The sequence below is a fragment of the Amphiura filiformis genome, chromosome 13, assembly GCF_039555335.1.
Source record: "Amphiura filiformis chromosome 13, Afil_fr2py, whole genome shotgun sequence".
Classification (NCBI taxonomy): Eukaryota; Metazoa; Echinodermata; class Ophiuroidea; order Amphilepidida; family Amphiuridae; genus Amphiura; species Amphiura filiformis.
In genome coordinates, this window is record NC_092640.1 from 41,469,099 (window position 1) to 41,490,836 (window position 21,738).

Here is a 21,738-nt window from a genome sequence, read left to right on the forward strand (position 1 = left end):
TCTTGTTGTCAAATGCAATTGTTGCTCGCACTGCATTATTAAAATAACGAGTTTGTGTATTCTTTATTTTCCTACAGGGTTGTATTGATACGTTCACAGACTGGGTGAAAGGAAATTACCTCAAAATCGGCGGAGTTTCCATTGGTCTTCTGTTGATTGAGGTAAGGGAAAATATGATTGATCTCACGTTTTCTTGGGTGGCTCTGAAAAGAGCCGTGGAGTCCATTGGAGTACGTGGAGTACAACGTTTCTACTCCAGAATATAGGCTGCACTAGGCTGAGATATATGTTTGATCTTACGTTTTCTTAGGTGGCTCTGAAAAGAGCCGTTGAGTATATTGGAGTATACGTGGAGTACAACTTTTTACTCCAGAATGTAGGCTGCACTGATTAAAGTATTAACCCTGAAAAGTACCGTGATGTCAGTTGATAGTGAAATGGTTATAAGGTGATGATTAACCAAGTTTTTAAACTCTTTTTTTTTTTACAGATTCTTGCCTTAATTCTTACTTGTTGTCTCATCAAGGCTGTCGAAGGAGAAGGAGAATAAAGTCAACACTGACCATTTATTCCGGAGCAATAAATCTTTTCGGTTATTATTGAAAGCCTTGGCGGTTAAACCCTAAATTTTTAAAGTCACGCCGATGCGCACATCATTGTATGATCGTTACTGCGCACTTCTACATGCGCAGTATCGATGTGCGAATGGACGATGGCGTTTTAATGATGAAATCGTAAAGGCTTCTGGGATATACCGAAATGGTTTACGCTCATACAATTCACACCACAAATTTAACTTGATCTACAAAACTAACTCGCCATTTTGTGTTTGGCGAAAGAGACATTTCGTCTCCACCCTAAACAATATTTAACACGCTATTGGTGAATGTGCAAATCTATATGAAACAACTTTGTAAGGACATTTAAAAGTGCGTATTGCAGACCATTTGAGGGAGTGGAAAGAAACTGCGGAAGAGACTAAGTGCACCTGGAGGCCGTGTCGAAGTGGTCACCAATGGCACGCTATGTAATTTCTACCGTAGTCGCAATCGCGACCCGTTATCAGTTGTAAACGGCAGGCAGTTGCTTCCTCCCTCTGTCTCTGTTTAAGTGTTCAGACATCCTATCTTAGGGCGATTGATTACAATTTGTGGTGTTAATATTTTGTAATATTTGTATATAAATAGGAATCGTTTCTAACTATGCAAGATATTAAGCCAGAATTTTGAAACCATTTACATTTGCACATAGGCTATATAACATACTACACACATCCAAACGTTCGCGCGCGCGTACAAACCCACATACACAACACACAAACATACATATTAACACATACATGACATTATATTAAGGTTTGTTATGCTGCATTCACATTTGAATATAGCAAATGTGTAGACTTTTGATATAAATCATGATTTCCTTTTGGTTACAAATTAACGGAAACATGTATTACGTATGTTGGATTTTGATCCAACAGATTTCCGTTCAGCCAATCAGGAAGGATGTTTATAAATGTATTACTATGGCTGAAAGACCTATCATCCAATCCAAATTGTTGTTACAAAAACGTCATGACACATAGGATAAGTTCCCTGATTGCAGTGGACGTACGTCTTTGCCATTGCTTTAAGGTGCTCATGAAACTCAGGCTTAAATATTTTAATGATTTTGTTTCTTTGGGTTGGCAGTTCATAACACTTTGTATATATTGAATTCTGGTGAAAAATTAAAGTAGTGAGCTATGATGCTTGTTTTTTAATAACAGTATGTAAAGGAAAGAATGGACAAGTGTCCATTTTCAAAAGCTATTGCCGAAAAGCGTAGAGGAAATGATCTAAAATTTTGAGACTGAAAACAAAATATACACTGTCAAAACAAATTTCCCAAAGGTTGAAACTTTGGCCAACGATCAATACTCTGATATAAATGTTTGATAAATATTTGTATCAAAAAGTTTGTGAACTTCGTTACGAAATTAATATTTGTTTAAACTTATGTTTTGACAGTGTATATAAAAAACACCCCAAAAGATGTTCACCATGTCAACAGCAATTACAATATTAGTACCAAAAATTAAAATAATAATAAAAAATAATAAACCTACAAACGGAAAATGAAACCAAAATACATACTTCGTGAACAATACCATGGAATTGTCTTTCTTCATTTCAATACGTTTTATATTTTAATAATCGTTCGTCGGCCGACCGTAAAGAGCATATCTGTATAAGTTGACTAAGTATGTTGAATATTCATCAATGAAATGACCATGTTATTTTAATATTGATATGTGTTAAAACATTTAAACATGCATGTTAAGTTTGATTTAACAATTAAGCAAAAGTGTTATAAGTTGTTTTTGTAGATTTAGATAGATAAAAAGTAAGGAGCTCATACTCATTCGTAATGTGGTTTGATTTTACTGTTGTGTTAGTCTGAACGTAGCCAACCTCTTAGCCAAAATGCGCCCAATTTATGCAATTGTCTCAACCAAAATTATAGTCTTGGTCCCAGTCGGTTTGTGCTCCTTCGTCACTAACAAAGTGTGTTTTGTGTGTGACGACGGATCACAAACCGGCTGGAACAGAGACTATGCCGAAACCCACCGATAACGTACATGTGAGGGCATCGTTATACCACAATTCCCGAAAATGAATCCCCCCTCGGTGTTGGCTATACGTCCATCACACTATTCAAATTCACTCTCCTACGCACTGGCGTAGCGTCATAGGGGCACGAGGGCACGCGACACACCATTAGTTTTGAAAACTCCCATAAAAACGACCGGTCCCCGATCGAATCAGGCTCAGTGCCCCAATCGAAAGACTACGCTTATGCTCCTGACGTGATTTTGAATAGTTACGTGCGTTTCAAGTACCAGGACATGCGAAATCGCGATATCGCAACCTCTTATTTGTTATATGTTCGTAATCCCACGACTTTTCTTTAGAATTCCAGCCCGTTGTAATATGTACACCCTTTGCACACTCCGTGGATCCATGCAATATCCAGATGCACCGCTTTATATGGATATGGGCTTGGGGGAGTCCAAGAGAGGTTACGGTTTGTATGAGTAATCATATACGTCCTGTTTAAATCAAACAAGAAAACAATGAAAGAATCAACCACCAAGCAACCAAACAAACAAAAACAAACACAGTTGTAATATTTTCTTTATTACATATAGACACAATAAACTAAGACGATTTAGTTTTTGTGCAGCAGATTCTATTATATATAATATAAATAATAATGCTCTTTATGTGCACCCCTATTTAACCCCCTAAACAAACCATTATTGAGTTGTGAAACAGGTTCTTAAAAATACTTAAAATAACATCGTCGCACAGTCGATCTGTACGAATAGTACGAACAGATTAGTTCAACTCTACGTATAGATTAGTAGTCGGTACACACAGATTAATCTTTTTTTTCGCAAAGAATAGTAAACTGTGCGATGCAGACAGATTAGTTAAACTAGACTTAATTAAACTGTGTGCATAGATTAGTTAAACCATGCGCACTGATTATTTAAACTGTTCGCACCGTATAATTAAACTGTATACGCACAGAGTAGATAAACTGTGCGAACTGATGAATTAAATTGTGCTCACTGATTACTCAACTGTGGGCACAAATTAGTTTAACTGGGCGCAGTGATTATATGTTTGCGTGTACATTATACAATTGTGTGTGAACAGATTATTTAAAATGCACATCTTTGTTAAACTGCGCGCACAGATTACTATTGCTTGCGAACTGATTGGTAAACTGTGCGAACAGATTAAATATTAATTACTTGAATGTCCCTTCCTGGTCTTCGTACATGACTATTCAAAACCTGAAATATAGGCCTGTGTAGTTATAGTACTTATTACTCTAACGCTATTACAGGACCGATTAACAGATCTGAGGATAATTTTGTGAGATCACAGATCCTGGAAGGAAATGCACCCCTCTAGCTTTTCAGATTTTTGGTGCGGGCGAAATAAATTTTGGGTCAACAAAGTTCACAAATTCTATCGGCAACAATGGCTGTACTGGTTGAAGATGAGCTTGATCTGTGATGTGAAGACAATTAATTTAGACAACTTCGTTTTCTTCTTTGAGTGCACTGAGCAGGACACATGTGAATACCAACGCCATAATCTAAAATGAAAGAGAAACAAATAATGCAATTTTACTATAGTTATTTTGTCCAATAAACAGTTTAGTTTTGCCACAATTGAATTCACCTAAGCCACCCATTGTATCATGACATCTGTTAAAATTACAATTTTATATAAAACAAATAAAAATATTCTAGTATTTGAGAGCATTGTAATGATTGCTCTCCAAATAACCCCTACGCAAATGTGAGACGCAAACACAGTCCGTCACCCACCCCTCCCACCGCTCCCCCACCCACATTATCGGAACACATGCACTCCTAAAATTATATGACGCATACCTCAAATATGAGCAGACCCAGGCAGACTCCACCAACGACCAAGTAGTTGCTATTTAACCAGTCTTTGAAGTTGTCTACGCATCCCTGTAACAATAATTATTCAAACCGTTAATTCATTTAATACACATTGATAAACACAAAATTTCTAGGGGATCGGCATTGCAGTCAATTTTAGTTTTATTACCTTTGCAGAATTTGAGAAAGCGTTTGACTTGGTAGATCATGTAGATCGAGAAAGCATGACGAAGATCATCATGATCATGAGAACCGAGTGTATAGCTATAGAATTCCATCAAAGATAATGACACTAGGTCTATATCTTGTATGAAGATAGCGAGTGCATTGCAGTGAAACTAGAGGGTAACAACTTCGAAGATATATAATGTCCGATTTTATTTTCTTGATTGTGCATGTGGTGAACTGGATAATGAAGCATACGACAGACGGAAATAAAAGATATATTGAGCATTTTCCATTCAGATGCCTCAGAAGCATATTGATGGTATGGTAGTCATTATGGCATTTCAAATTCAATGATGATTTACTCTAGAATAGATTCCCTTTTTCTAGGCAATGTTCAACCATAAAAAGACCCTTGATTTTGACCGTTCAAAACACACAAAAAAAAAAAACCACAACATTTTCCAGTATGCCATCAGCTCCCACACACCACCTCAAAATTCCGAGGGAACACACCCACCAAAATTGACAATTTCCACCGGTGGAGCGATCACTGGGTTTTACCGTTCTAGCAGTTCTCCTGAATAGCGTGTCTTGGCGTATCATCATGATCATGAGGCCAAGTGTTAGGGCTACTATGACCATAATGACAGCACTTTCCTGTGTTCTAGAAGGTAGAAGGAAAGTTGAGCACCGACTTGGAGACGTACTTTTGAGTGTGGGGCATAATTATGACCTGAAGATGATAAGTGAGGTGAGGTAAGGTCAAATTTACGTGAATTATCGGGAATACTGATTTAATATAACTGCTGCATGCATCCAGCCGTGACATCATCCTGGTCACTTGTCACGTCAGTCATGTCGGTTGTTGTTTGATGATGTTGTATTTTCGTTATTTTGTTGTTTACAGTTTATTTGTTTTCAGCATTTGCCTTGATTTATGTATTCCCCTAAATCAATTTTGTATGATACCGGACCCAATTTCACTGGAAAAGGGTAATTTTGGCCTTGAGTTATTACGGCTCGTAACAAAATTGGGGGCTCGTCCGGGACATTTGACTGGTGTCTCCTAAAGTAAATAAACAAAAACAAAACAAAACAAAAAACCTGGGAATTTCCCAACACTTACCTTCTTGTTCAGATTGTTGATATCGTAATTGCAGTCTACTTTGGGGTTTTTGCAACAGCTATTAGGCGCAGGAGCGGTATTGGTCGGTTCCCGGGCCCATTCTGATTTTGCCCATTCTGCATAACCAGTGCTTCCACAGCATCCGAACTATTAATGAAAATAATAACTTTATAAACAAAGCAAAACATTTTCTTGATGGCATCATTCTATGTTTCATTATCCTTTGACGTGTTACATCGTTATGCCTGCCTGATATGAGTATCAAATAAAAACCCTTTATTATCTGATTATGAGACAAAAACTCGAAATATATGCATCAAATTTAAGAACTGAAATAGCAACAAGATGTCAGTTTAGTTCTGCAGATTTTGATACCTCATTTGTCTGGATAGCCCAACATAAGCCACATTTTCAAGGGGTCTAAGTGCAGCCTTTGAATCTGCATCGTTTTCATTAAATATTCATTCAATTCTTCTTCAAACAAATAAGCTCAGAATGTCAACATATAAATTATTACCATACCTCTTTCTGCACCAAGTCAATGGCGTTGGTAGCAGCCTTGTCTTTGCCGTATTTGTTTTTTACGGCTTCATTCATGGTTTCACCTATTATATCTGTTAGCTGTGGGGGGTGAAAACAAAGCATTTTTTGTAATCATACAAAATAATATTGTAAAAGTTGTATTTTTCCCACATAGGCCTAATGTTAGTTTTTAATACCGTACTGGACCGAACAAATTGAAGGGGTCGATCGGTTCAATGAGTTATAAACATCTATGGATAGTCAAATATGCAATTAATCGAGAGACCTGATTTTTTGATTGAAACCGGGTTTTTCGATAGCGAAACCAGGTTGATCGATTGCAAAACCCGGTTTTGTGAACGATTAACGATTTTCCAATTGATATCCGGTTTGGTTTATCGCTGATAAACTCGGTTTTTGTTCAATCGAAAAACCAGGTTTATTGTCGAAAACCGTTTATGCTGATAAAAAACCGTTTCTCGATTAATTGCACATTTGGCTTGCCATAAAGTATCCTGTAGATTAAATCTTGATTTTATTTTTTTAAATCTCAGATTTGTCACAAATACAGGACTATTTGGCTATTCCAGTTGAAATCCATACCCCCTATGTAAGACATGATCTTTATTAATCTCCCACCGTGAGAGGGAGTGTGAATTTCATTTGAAATCTACACTCCCTATGGGGAAAGGTAACGTCATGTCTTCCATAGGGGTGTGTGGATTTCAATAGGAATAACCCATTCACTCATTCACTCACTCAATCAATGGTTTATTTCAGATATTTTGTAGAATAAGAAGAAGACAAAGAAATATTTCTTACTCCATCACGATAAACAAATGCTAAGATGGCTGCTGTGATTTCAAGGATGATAATTATCACGATCAGAGCAAAGTACTGTAAGAATAATTTTTTTAATATGATTAGATGGAATTAGATAATACCGTATATCTTCACTGACTCATTCACTTGACTTACTCACTTGAATCGCTCACTCACTTGACTCACTCACTTGACTACTCGCTTGACTCACTCACTGACTCACTCACATTGTCACTTGACTCACTCACTTGACTTCTCACTTGACTCACTCACTTGACTCACTCACTTGACTTCTCACTTGACTCACTCACTGACTCACTCACTTGACTCACTCACTCAACTCACTGTACTCACTCACATTGTCACTTGACTCACTCACTTGACTCACTCACTGACTCACTCACTTGACTCACTCACTGACTCACTCACTCACTTGACTCACTCACTTGACTCACTCACTTGACTCACTCACTTGACTTCTCACTTGACTCACTCACTGACTCACTCACTTGACTCACTCACTTGACTCCTCACTTGACTTCTCACTTGACTCACCCACTGACTCGCTCACTCGACTCACTCACTTGACTCACTCACTGTACTCACTCACATTGTCACTTGACTCACTCACTTGACTCACTCACTGACTCACTCACTTGACTCACTCAATGACTCACTCACTTGACTCACTCACTGACTCATTCACTTGACTTACTCACTTGAATCGCTCACTCACTTGACTCACTCACTTGACTACTCACTTGACTCACTCACTTGACTACTCACTTGACTCACTCACTGACTCACTCACATTGTCACTTGACTCACTCACTCACTCACTCACTCACTCACTCACTTGACTCACTCACTTGATTTCTCACTCGACTCACTCACTGACTCACTCACTCACTCACTCGACTCACTCACTTGACTCACTCACTGACTCACTCACTTGACTCACTCACTCGACTCACTCACTTGACTCACTCACTTGACTCCTCACTTGACTTCTCACTTGACTCACCCACTGACTCGCTCACTCGACTCACTCACTTGACTCACTCACTGTACTCACTCACATTGTCACTTGACTCACTCACTTGACTCACTCACTGACTCACTCACTTGACTCACTCAATGACTCACTCACTTGACTCACTCACTGACTCATTCACTTGACTTACTCACTTGAATCGCTCACTCACTTGACTCACTCACTTGACAACTCACTTGACTCACTCACTTGACTACTCACTCACTGACTCACTCACATTGTCACTTGACTCACTCACTCACTCACTCACTCACTCACTTGACTCACTCACTTGATTTCTCACTCGACTCACTCACTGACTCACTCACTCACTCACTCGACTCACTCACTTGACTCACTCACTGACTCACTCACTTGACTCACTCACTCGACTCACTCACTCGACTCACTCACTTGACTCACTCACTTGACTTCTCACTCGACTTACTCACTTGACTCACTCACTTGACTCACTCACTTGACTCACTCGCTTGACCCACTCACCCCGTCACCCCTCATCTTCCCCTCAATAATTCCATCAATCAATCATCACTCAATAATTCCATCAATCAATCATCACTCAATCAATTCTTCATTCACTCGCTCGCTCAATCAATCAATCAATCAACCACTCAATCAATCAATTGCTTAACTCAGTCACTTAACTCATTTACTTGACTCACTCAATTAAATCACTCACTTGACTCACTCACTGACTCACTCACTTGACTCACTCACTGACATGATTCATTCACTGACTGACTGACTGACTGACTGATTGATTGACTGACTGAACCACTCACTCACTGACTGACTGACTCACTCACTCACCCTCTCACTCACTCACTCAATGAATGAATGAATCACTTAATCAATCGATCAATCAATCAATCAATCAATCAAACAATTAATTAATTAATTAATTAATTAATTAATTAATTAATTAATTAATTAATCAATTAATCATTGAATCAATCGATCGATCCATCCATCAATCAATCAATCGATCAATCAACCAACCAATCAATCAATCAATCAATCAATCCGCTTCAAATTACCGCATTCAGTAGACATATAACTTCTTTGAGTGCTCCGAAACAGGCGCAGAATCCAACGAGAAAGATGAAACAGCCGGTGCCGATAACAATACCCGCTGCTGTAGCTAATGTGTTCTCTTCATTGTTGAATAAATATGCATATTTATCCGATTGTACTATCACCAGCATTCCAACAATAATTAACACCACACCGACAACCTATAGATGACATTGTCAAATCAAAGTAACATTGGTAGATTTGTGACTTTCATGTTTCTACAAAATGATACAAAAACGTTAATATTTTAAGCCAAATTATTGAGGAATTATCAGTGAAAGAAAACAGCTGCACAATCATAGCTCAGTGTATTAATTTGTGCATGCCATATCAATTAGCCTTTGCGAGATATGGCGAACACAATAGGATGGCGCTGCACGAAGTGGGTGAAGTCTTTTGAATTTGCCGGGTTTTACCCATTTTGAAGACTGCCCTCCTTTTGTGTACGCCATACTTCGAAAAGGCTAATGGTCATTTGGTTTTTAAAAATTGGATGCATACTGTATGGGTTGATTAATGCTGCTCTTTTGTCACATTTCTGAGAACTAGCAAACACAAAACGTTTTAAACAGGTTAGGCCCCATATTTTGGGTTTTGGTTTTGGTAAAAAATTTTAATAACATTAAATATCGGGTTATATAAGGGTAGTGAACACGTTTTGTATAAAAACACATATACAACAATATCTTTAAAATGTTTTCAAAATGTTATTGTAAACTATTTTTCGCAAACATTTGTTGCCAAATATTTTATCAACCCTTAACATACACTATGTTAGAATATTTGCAGTAAGTCGGTTGTCAAAAAATGTTTTTGAATGTGATGAAAACGCTTTATACCCTTGATATACCCTTTATATAACCCGACATTTAAACGTTTTGTTTCTGGTAACCTTTTCTAACCTTTTGCAAATGATATCGAAAACGTTAGCCTCGATTATAATGCAGTTTTTCCTGCGTCCGGATTAACGTGAATTGTGTACTATTTTGTGACCCAATTCCGCACACAGGGCGGAAACATTTTTGCTTATTTATGGTTAATTGGCATAGTTCAGTTTGTAAAGATAAGTAGATACGCTTTAAAATGTTACCAAAATCTAATTTTGCACTCTGCAAGAAATATATTGGGGGAGGGGGAAATGCCCCCTTGCCGTCCCGTAGCGCCGCCACTGTTAGGTTGTAACATGTGCCAAGTTTGGTAAGAACATTTTTATATAATATATATATATATAGTATAGTGTAGTATACAGTGTGTATCAAAATGATTGGTACCCATCAATTTGAATGTGAATTGAAAAGCCTACCTCTTCCAAACATTGGATACTTTTGAAAAGTCCAGAATGGATGACTTGTTTTACAATTAATCTACAAATTATTTGGATCTTATGTTGAATTTTGATGTGTCAGGTTCATCCATCATAGAAAACTGATTGGTACCAATCATTTTGATACAGCTTGTATACACTACACTACGGTATATGACATTACATTAATTATGCTATGATTCTTTTTTACGAAATTTTTATTATATAGGCCTACATACTACATACCCACACAAACGCATTGATAATCAACAAAGCATATTTGGAAACCTTCGCTCCACAATCAAAAACCATTGTGATTGTATAATCCTGAAACATAAGCACGAAAAAACTGTGAAAAAAAAATCTGAAAAACAAAACCGCCGCAGGCCCAATTAATGATTGTATAAATCTACTTTAAAATCCTGTCGTTCCAAAGCTTGAAAGTGCATGAATTCAGTAGGTAATGTAAAGTTTTGTTGGGCCTGATGTCACGTCACGTAGGCCTACGGAGTATTTTTACTGAATGATAAATTCACTTCGTTACGTGTTTAGAAGGGAATTGTTATCTCTTCGTAAGTGTGAGATCGATCAGTTAGTGTTATGCAAATGGGGTAGTGATGCGAGAAGTTTTTGTGTTGGAGTAATTTGGGTGTATCAGTCATTCGCGGTCACCACGCCACACGATTCATTTCATTCATTCGGTTCTCCATACATTTCCCGTTTGAATTTTTATATAACACTTTCAATATTTCTTCAATGGAAGAAGATAGCTCTATTTCAGGCCAAAGCAGTGCTGGTGTTCCACTTCCCCCAACTGGGAACTTGGATATTAATCAGATATCGGCTATCCTTGATACCAAACTATCCAAATTAAAGAGGGAGATCACGGAAGAGTCGGCTTTCCAATTGACTTCCGTTGTGAAAAAAGCTAGACTGAATCCTGTACAATTTAAGAAACAGGGGTGCCAGCAGCAGTATCATCACAATGAACAAGTGAAGGAGAAACTAGAAGAGGCAACCATAAGCATCGATGCAGGCAAATTTCAAAAGGCTAAAGAAGTTTTGGCAGAAGGTATAAACAATACCAATGTCTTCAAAGATCGGGCGGAAGCACGGGCCAGCAATGGCAGGGAGGAAATAAAGCATAGTGATAAGATAAGTACATGTATTTTTGACGAGTTTGAAATCGAAAAGAATTATGAGTATGAAGCGAAATTAAATTCCGAATTCTCTGGAGTTGCAGGCCGTTTGCGCCGCTGTAAACAATACTGGTTCGATAATTTTAATCCTCCATTGTTTGTCATTGATATCCTTAATAAGGGTTATGTAATTCCATTCACAAGTCTTCCGCCACCAGCGTATCTCAAGAATAATCGATCAAGTTTGGATCATCCGGATTTCGTCACCGAGGCCATTTCAAAGTTGTTAGAGGCAGGTAGTATTAAAGAGCACGATTCACCCCCTTTCGTTGTAAACCCCCTCACAGTTTCTGAGGGCAAAAAACTCAGATTGGTTTTGGACTTGAGACACGTAAACCAATATACATTCGTGTCCAAATTCAAGTATGAAGGTATCTCTACTTTGGCTGACATGTTTTCTAAAGATTTTATTTTTTCACCTTTGATCTTGAAAGCGGGTACCATCATATTGATATTTTTGAGCCCCACCAAAAGTTTTTGGGTTTTAGTTGGATGTATGGCAATCGTGTCCGTTATTATACGTTTTCCGTTCTCCCGTTCGGGTTAAACACAGCTAGTCATTGTTTCACGAAAACGCTCCGACCTTTGGTTACAAGATGGCGTTCCATGGGGCATTGTTCTATTTTATATATTGACGACGGCATCTCAGGTCACGCCGACAAGATTTCAGCTCTTGCGGCAAGCAATATCGCGCAAAAAGACCTAGCTTTATCTGGTCTTAAAGTAAGTGTGTCAAAAAGTGATTTTGTACCTAAACAATCAGGAGTATGGTTGGGTTTATTGATCGATACCATCTCTATGCAATTCAGTTTGCCCGGTAACAAGTTGGCAAAAACACAAAATGCCATTGCCGATTGTCTGAATAAGCGTTCACAATGTATTCCCGTTCGAGACATTGCCCGTATCGCAGGTTTTATTATCTCTGCATCCGACGCTATCGGTCGTTTGACAAGATTGTTTTCTAGACATTTGTACAGATTGATCGAAACTCGCAATTCATGGTCAAGTAAGGTTTTTCTTTCTGAAGGTGCTATCAGAGAATTACAATTTTGGTGCAAAAATATAGCACGCGTGAATGGTCAGCCTATAAAACCCATTTTTTGTGCAACAGCCGCAGTGTATTCCGACGCAAGTGATTCGGGTTTTGGGGGGTTTTCAGTTCAGCTGGTCGATTCAGTGTGTTCGGGATTATGGTCCGAGGCCGAAAGTCGTGAAAGTTCAACAAGTCGTGAACTCAGGGCCATTTTGTATGTACTCCGCTCATTAGGACCAAAACTATCGGGTAAAAAGTTGAAGTGGTTTACCGATAGCCAGAACGCTTGTCGTATTATTTCCGTGGGTAGTACAAACCCCAATTTACACGATTTAAGTATCAATGTGTTCAATTGTTGTCTACAGTTTGACATTATTATTGAGCCTGAATGGCTCCCGCGTGATCTCAATACACGAGCAGACGAGTTAAGTAGGATCATTGATCCGGATGATTGGTCTTTGAATCGCAGTGTTTTCGCATTTTTGGACAATCAATTTGGTCCACACACCATTGATAGATTTGCATCATATTACAACGCGCAAATCCCTCGTTTCAATTCAAGATATTGGAATCCTGGTTGTGTAGCGGCTGACTGTTTTACGCAGAATTGGGTTCACGAGAACAATTGGGTCTGCCCTCCCGTTTCTATGATTTTGAATGCAGTGAAGCACATGATGAAATGCAAAGCATATGGAACTGTTATAGTTCCAGAATGGCCATCTGCACCATTTTGGCCCGTCCTTTCACCAAAATTGGGTTCTTTGAAGAAATATTTGGTGACTCACGTGATTTTGCCAAATTTGCAAGATTTGTGTAAGCCAGGTCGAGGGCAGTGCATTGCTTACAAAAAGGAAAGCGTTTATTTGAAAACGCTTTGCCGTTCAACTTGATTGCCATGAGGTTCGATTTCAGAAAAGCATAAAAATAATAATAATATTGTATCTAAGTGAAAATGCGCACATGCATCCGAGTTGTTGGTAATCCATGAGTGATTTTGTATTGTTTGTAGTCCTTGAATAATCCATGAGTGATTTTGTATTTGCAGTCCTTGAGAGTCCATGAGAGACTTAACAATGACATGAATTAATTTGATAAACGATGTAATAAAGAGCTGTTGCAATCCATGATGGATTTGTTACATAGTCCATGAGAGATTAGTTGATCCAGTCTATGAAAGACTATGCAGTAATCAAAATATTTTGACAGTTCACCAGTCCTTGATGATATAATCATCATTATCAATTTATATTGAGAGAAAGAGCATGTAAATCGTATCCATGAGTGATTTTGTATTGTTCGCAGTCCTTGAGAGACTTAAGAATCAGTCCATGAGAGACTTATCAATGACATGAATTAATTTGATAAACGATGTAATAAAGAGCTGTTGCAATCCATGATGGATTTTTACATAGTCCATGAGAGATTATTTTGATCCAGTCTATGAAAGACTATGCAGTAATCGAAATATTTTTTGACAGTTCACCAGTCCTTGATTATATAATCATCATTATCAATTTATATTGAGAGAAAGAGCATGTAAATCGTAATTTAATGTCAGCGTTATAGTCCACGAGCGACAGAAGATAAATAAACCAATTTCATGAGGAGTATGTAATTTATATGTCAATGATATCAAATTCAGAGTTTTTTGACTTAATTAAGATGTTTTGTCAATTCTTCGCATATGATCCTGATTATGTATTTTGAATCAAAAAACATTTGTATCAGAATTGGTCAATTCTTTCGTATTTTGCAATAAGATGACAGTTTCTATTGCAATATTTCGTTTTTACTCACGGCCACCTCATTTAATTTTTCAGATGTACTGGACAGTGGAGTCTGGAGCGAGTTTTCATCTGATACTGACATTAGCAACAACGAATATCTCTCTGGTTTAGTTTCGTCTCTTCAAGACACTGCGTTGGCTTCAAAAGCCGGGTCTACTACGGACAAATATCGCGGAGGCTGGAAGCAGTGGAAGTCTTTCGCACTTCAGTTTAATCTGCAAGTTTTTCCCGTCAAAGCTACTGAGTTAGCTCTATATATTGAGCATTTAAAGGCTTCGGCATCTTCTGTAGCTCAATTGATACGGCTGTTTACAGCATAAGGTGGGCACACAATTTGGCAGGTGTACCATCTTCCACAGATGATAATTTTGTTAAATTGATCGTAGAAGGAAGTAGGCGTCAGCTTGCAAAATGTAAATCACCAAAAGAGCCTATATCTTCTGAGGTTCTAGCAAAATTGGTAGCCGATAAAGGCGATTCGAATGCCTCATTGTTTGATCTTCGTTTACTATTTATATGTCTCGTGTCTTTTGCCGGCATGCTAAGATGTGAAGAGATTATATCTTTACGTGTACGTGATATTACATTTTTATCCGATCATATGTCTATATTTATACCAAAGAGGAAAAATGACCAATTAAGGCAAGGGCATTCAGTTTATATCGCCAGATCAGGCAATCCTACTTGCCCAGTTGTTATGGCGGAGCGTTTCATCGAAATGTTGGGAATCGCAGATAAGTCGTCACATCCGGTAGTTTGCGGATTTCGTCGTTCAAAACGTCAAGGTTTGAAACCCACAACAAAAGCGATTTCATATACTACTGCGAGAGAGTTGATCTTATCTGGTTTATCTCCTTACGTCAGCGATCCTACCACTCTGGGTACTCATAGTTTAAGAGCAGGGGGCGCAACCGAAGCCGCCTCTACGGGTTCGGTAAACGAAAGATGTATTACTAGGCAAGGAGGATGGAAATCTTCGATATCCAAGGACATGTACATTAAGGACTCGATGTCAAGTAAATTATCTGTGTCACGTGCGATGAAGCTTTAAGTGTCATATTTCATGATCGTTAAATTTGAGGCGTAAATCGACTAATTTTTGGTAAATCTATCCCGTTTTAACACCCCTTCCGAACTTTTTTGCTCGCGAGATAGCTTGCGTGTGTGGCCGCACCTATACCATGATTAAAACATGTAACTTTAATGAACAAAACAAGAATCATTTAGACTGGTGTGTTTTATTGGTTTTCGGGTGGGTATGTATGCATTCGGGGCTGAGATGAGATTGATAAATTCACTTCGTTACGTGTTTAGAAGGGAATTGTTATCTCTTCGTAAGTGTGAGATCGATCAGTTAGTGTTATGCAAATGGGGTAGTGATGCGAGAAGTTTTTGTGTTGGAGTAATTTGGGTGTATCAGTCATTCGCGGTCACCACGCCACACGATTCATTTTTTTCCCGGGGTCCTATATATATACATGTATATCATGCAGTTCATAATTTGTAATAATTAGATTAGGAGATATATTTTGCTCTTGTTCGCTCGTTATTGTCAAAAATATTGAATTTTCTAAATTAGTGATTGACCTTGGAGCATTCCAAAATTGTTTGTCGTTCTGTTACCGCTTGGTCGCCATCGGGGCCGGATAGGAATTTCAGAGTATTTCCCTGATTTGTTCAGGTTTTCTCTCTGTTTTCGCCTATCCCAAGGTCGTTTGAGTTTTGCCATTGGTTTCATTGCATGTATTATGATGCCATTATCATTCGCATCTTTTGATGATTGCAAATCTGAATATTTCATTCCACCAATTTCGGTTATTGTTCTTTTCAATCATTTTTCTCGTTCCTATACTTCTAAGTGTATACATTTGTCAAAAGGATACTCTTGGATCACGAAGTCAGCCATTTATTAATTTCCAATGTTTATGTGATAAAGTTATTATTTATTTGTGTAGTGAATGGTAGATTAAGGTCATTATCTTCATGATAAACTCGTGGTTAATATAACCTGTTTCGTGTTTTATATCCTTGGACAGTTCCACTTCAGTGTCAGTTGATATGCGTTGAATCGCAGTTATTCGATCACGAAATGATCAAAAACCATGACGGTTTTCGTTTGAATATGAATCAGCAGTGGAAAGTGGAAAGTATTTAATATTTTGAATATCAAAAATTCACGATTTGTTTAATTCATTTATTAATTTTTTTAATATGCGAATTTGCAGCAATTATGTCAGGCAAAAGGATTTGTTAAAGTGAGTATATTATTTAACAGTTTATGCGCCAGAATTTCAACAATGTCAATGATAATGTATATTACGTTAATAATAAGAATAATGTTAATTATAATTATAATAATAATTGTATTGTATTGTATATTAGATATTATATGATGTAGAGCGCGAGATAGCTTGCGTGTGTGGCCGCACCTATACCATGATTAAAACATGTAACTTTAATGAACAAAACAAGAATCATTTAGACTGGTGTGTTTTATTGGTTTTCGGGTGGGTATGTATGCATTCGGGGCTGAGATGAGATCACGACTGAATGGGACGGTGCAGAATTCTTCATTAGCGTCTATTAGCTTCTATTGTTGTTGTTGTTGGTGTTGTTGTTGTTGTTGTTGTTGTTGTTGTTGTTGTTGTTGTTGTTGTTGTTGTTGTTGTTGTTGTTGTTGTTGTTGTTGTTGTTGTTGTTGTTGTTGTTGTTGTTGTTGTTGTTGTTGTTGTTGTTGTTGTTGTTGTTGTTGTTGTTGTTGTTGTTGTTGTTGTTGTTGTTGTTGTTGTTGTTGTTGTTGTTGTTATTATTATTATTATTATTATTATTATTATTATTATTATTATTATTATTATTATTATTATTATTATTATTATTATTATTATTATTATTATTATTATTATTATTATTATTATTATTATTATTATTATTATTATTATTATTATTATTATTATTATTATTATTATTATTATAACAAATAGAGTAAATACACAGCAAGAAATGGCAACGCGTACTTTCCAGAGGAATATTTGCCGACGGTTCAAACTCATAATCATAAGTGTTATTGTAAAACTTCCGTATTTTCGATATCAACTTTGCTATCCATATGTGATCCGACATGTTTTCATTCGTAAATAGTGTCAGCTTTTCATATATTATATGATTTTGGTGTTTCTACCACTGTGTTGCTTCAATATCGTATTAAATTACAGCGACAGCAATGGGCAACAACAGTGATTGATTCGATCAACAAAATAGTACTATAGTTTCATTTATTACAAAAAAATAATTGCTAACACTGCACTGAACACTTACCGTAAAGACGTAATGTAAAAATCGTAACTCGTCCTTATAAACTTCCGCAATGGAATTATTTTAATCTATTAACTTTTCATTATATTACTTAACCATAACGTATGTCCTGTACGACTGGTTCAGGTTCATTGGATTCATATTAAGACCTGATTTTGTATTGACCTTTTTTCATTGAGGAAATTCATTGAACTTGAAATCATTCTTACTACATGCATACTACGGCCAGACATGGAAATGTCAGTTAAAATGCATGGAACAGTAATTGACATGGGGGTGTAGTTTTTTTTAAATCTAAAAAAACCTCAGAAATGGCCATGTCCACTAGCTTAAAGGTGCACGGTCTGCATGGATATAGCTAAATCTGAGCCTTTCTGGTACATGTTGTAGTCGCATAGCAAGACAGCATGTAAAAGAATATTGTTGTGTAAGCAGTCATCAACCAGCCCCTTCGTATATAGGAGGTGAGGCAGTGCCGCAAAAATGATCAAAAAATCAATTTTAAAATTAGATTGAGCTCAAAAACTTAGAATTAAAGGAGGTGGTCCGATTTTATCACTATTTTGACCTTAGATGAATGACCTGGACCCACTTGGACCTCCCTGGACCCCACTCCCATTGATGAAGCCCCAGTATTACTTTTGGTGAGCCAAAAACGTACATTGGAATGCCCCATAGACTTATACTGTGTGAAGAAAACCCAATTTGACACACTTTCAGCCCTAATATTTTGATCAACGAGTCTATGAGAACCCATGCATAATTTGATGGAGAAAAAAATGGTGACATGTCGGGGGGGGGTTTATCGGTCGGACCATGCATCCTTTAATCTGAGGCTAGTGTCAACCATTAAAAAGACACTCTGTGTGCTAAATATGATGTTGCTAATCATGCTAACGTAAACCTTCCACGATTCGGGTCTCGTGCAGTATCTCCCCACATTTCCAGTGGATATTCTCCACCTCTACACCAAAGATAAAGCTATTCATTACTTGTATGTGTGTATGGTGCGGTGTAGGATCTGTGTCAGTGTCTTTACGGTGGTGGGGGGGTGGGTGCAGTGGGTGCGGTGGGATGGCGGGTGGGGGTGTAGGTTTATCGTAAAACACATATGGTACACACACACCTCCACCAAAACCGTCCCCAAATCAACACACACCCTATACACCGTACCAAGTAATGAATAACAAATAAATTCTTTGTGCAATATAAAAGTACCGATTCTATTGTAGACTTTCCTCGCTCCGGACCTCCGTGCTGCAGTACAATAAATGTCATTGTGCGGCAGACCAGATATCCACCTTAGCTCGCGCGTGACCAGCGACTCCACACGAGCCACACACAACCCTTCTACAATACCGACCACATTTTCCAAATTCCAAAGATAAAAATATTAAAATGCAATGTTAAAGTCATAATGTACGATCTTTTTTCAGAATTTACCTTTATTTTTTTCAAAACCGATTTTTTGGCATATTTGTAATACTTACACATGTTATAACTTAAATCTATGAGCAAACTGTCAAATTCGTCCTATTTGTAGTAAAACAGGACGATTCTGTTGGTCCGACATAAAGTCATAATTTTTTAGATTATGACTTTATGTCGGCCACGATCGCAAACCGTAGTCTCGTACAAAACTAGCTTGGTTACGCTCCCTCCACATGTGGAGGGAGCGTAACCAAACTGGCCGCGTAGGAGACTAACTCTGAGGCCGCACTCGCTGTCCTGATCCAAATAGTGCGATATGTTTCGAGTGATAGAGGTGAAGTTTATGATGTTGTTTCTTTGCAAATTCCCAATGTTTTCGCGTCCAAATGTATTGGGAACTTTCATAATGATTGCATATTATCATTTTAGAAGAAAAAAAGAAAAATCTAAAAATTTAAAAAGATCGTACATTAAGGCTTTAACTTAAAGGTGCTGAAACTACAATGTTCTTGACCACTTGCAATTGCAGTCCCAAACCCGGCCACCCCCCACACCCCTACCATACAGTGAAGGGATATATTAAGATCAGGTGAAGTTTTTAATCACACTCTGGTCCTGTTTTCAATAATTCAAGTTATGGTCTTTCCACGATTTTTGGCACGTCAAAAAGGACGGACCGGGGGGGGGGGGAGGGGGCTGGGACAAGGACTTTTCCGGGGGCACTTTCGAGCATCCCATTTCGGAAATTCAAACTACCGAACTGGTTGGTTGAAGATGGGTTAATTAATTAAAGCTTTAATTAACGGTGTAAGTGATTCATCTGGTGCAACTTGCTGATCGTATTAAGCTCAGGGACTTATACCAAATCGTAATTTACATTAATTAAAATTCTAATTGTTTTTGTTTTTTATTGCAGGCGCAGCTTTCAAATGTAACCAGGTGACTTTATACTAGCAAAACTTACGTAATTTTTCATGCACCCAACCCAAACATAGAGTTATAAATACATTCCATTTGAATTAGCATAAAGTTCCTTTCACTTGAAAAGAGGTAATTTCATATTCAAATCTTTAAGGGGGTACTTCACCCCTGGCAATTTTGTTGCCTATTTTTGCATTGTTCTCAAAAATTATAGCGAGTTGGTGACAAGTAAAATATGTATATTATAGGGGCAATGACTACAACTACTGCACTGGAAATTCAGCAACTCAAGGCAAGTAGTTTTTGATTTATTGATCAAATATTGGTTTTTCCTCATTTTTGACTATAACTCCACAACTGTTGTCTGTGCTGAAATAAAATTTCCAGTGCAGTAGTTGTAGTCATTGCCCCTATAATATACATATCTTAGGCCCGCCTACTTGTCACCAATAGGCCTACGCTATAATTTTTGAGAAAAATGCAAAAATAGGCACAAAATTTGTCAGGGGTGTAGTACCACCTTAAATGTCTTTTATTATTCTATCTCTTTATATACCAATTGATGCAATTCTAATACAAATTCTAATCTTATATAATAATATCAATAATAATGACATTTTTGGACAAATGGAATTTGTGTGATTTATACTCGCTCATCAAGAGGCATGCAGCACTTGAGACTAGTCTGTCATGAAGGACCCACGATTGCGTTGGGTAGCTTATAAAGTTGTGCCCTTTTTTCGATGGACTATACTTAACTTTAATACTGAGCAAAGTTTGACAGTGTTTATACCATGTCAGCTCATGTCCATGTATCACAGTATTTTGAAGAGGCTAGAATCAAATTCCTAAGTAAACTCAATGACAAAAAAGTCATTTTTTGTTTGTTTGTTTATTTGTTTACAAGTGCCTTTATATTTTGTTGTCAAGTTCAGTAATCTGCGTTGACAGTGTTGACTTTGTGAATGGTGAACACACTGAACAACCCACACACATATTTGATACAGAAGTAACACTTTCTTTTACTATACCAGTCACGAAAATAAAAGTCTTGTTACCCGTGGTTTAAACTCTTGATTTTAAGATAACTAACAATTTTCTTTGCTTTAAGGGCTGGGGTATGAACGTTTGGGCAGTATTTATTTTAGGACATTAGAGCACATCAGACATATCGAATTGCATTATGAATACGAAGAATGTCCTTCTGATATCAAATAATTTTGATTTTTTGAAATTCGCAATTTAATACACATTTTATGGCAAATCATTAAAATTGATATTTTGATATTTAACAGTACTCAAGTAAACTTTATAAATCTGATGATTTATACTTAAAGTGTATGAAGTTGGGATGAAAAGCCGACGATCAATTGAAAATTTTGACCTTTCGTATTGAATAGGCCTATATGGATTTTTTTCCAAAAACACAAAAAAAAAAATTAGGTCTTTTTGGGAAAAAAATCCATATCTTCAATATGAAAAGTCAAAATTTTCAATTGACCGTCGGCTTTTCCTCAC

The 21,738-nt window shown here is 37.3% G+C and overlaps 3 protein-coding genes across 3 annotated transcripts in view; 2 read left to right on the top strand and 1 right to left on the bottom strand.

Moving 5' to 3' along the window:
• LOC140168366 (CD63 antigen-like) overlaps positions 1-2,399 on the top strand; it is a 21,900-nt gene extending 19,501 nt beyond the window's left edge. Inside the window, exons 7-8 of the mRNA XM_072191739.1 lie at positions 78-161; positions 491-2,399. Coding sequence (XP_072047840.1) covers positions 78-161; positions 491-550 — 144 coding nt within the window. The 3' untranslated portion in view covers positions 551-2,399. The remainder of the gene's footprint in view (positions 1-77; positions 162-490) is intronic.
• LOC140168367 (CD63 antigen-like) overlaps positions 1-3,636 on the top strand; it is a 227,967-nt gene extending 224,331 nt beyond the window's left edge. Inside the window, exon 9 of the transcript XR_011861199.1 lies at positions 3,625-3,636. The gene's annotated coding sequence lies outside the window, so the exon portion shown is untranslated. The remainder of the gene's footprint in view (positions 1-3,624) is intronic.
• On the bottom strand, positions 3,625-18,013 carry LOC140168368 (leukocyte surface antigen CD53-like). The gene is made up of 8 exons (XM_072191741.1): positions 17,872-18,013; positions 10,784-10,864; positions 9,198-9,395; positions 7,107-7,181; positions 6,285-6,383; positions 5,763-5,909; positions 4,454-4,537; positions 3,625-4,152 (listed from the first exon to the last, which is right to left on the bottom strand). The coding sequence occupies exons 2-8, from the start codon at positions 10,847-10,849 to the stop codon at positions 4,087-4,089; spliced, it is 735 nt and encodes a 244-aa protein (XP_072047842.1). The 5' UTR covers positions 10,850-10,864; positions 17,872-18,013; the 3' UTR covers positions 3,625-4,086.
• Positions 18,014-21,738: the final 3,725 nt, after the last annotated feature.

Coding starts and splice junctions, on each gene's coding strand:
- LOC140168368 (XM_072191741.1), bottom strand. CDS start 10,849: ATGGTTTTTGATTGTGGAGCGAAGGTTTCCAAATATGCTTTGTTGATT. Junction 9,396..10,783: donor TTATCAATGCGTTTGTGTGG/GTATGTAGTATG, acceptor TGTCATCTATAG/GTTGTCGGTGTGGTGTTAAT. Junction 6,384..7,106: donor CATTTGTTTATCGTGATGGA/GTAAGAAATATT, acceptor CACCCCCCACAG/CTAACAGATATAATAGGTGA.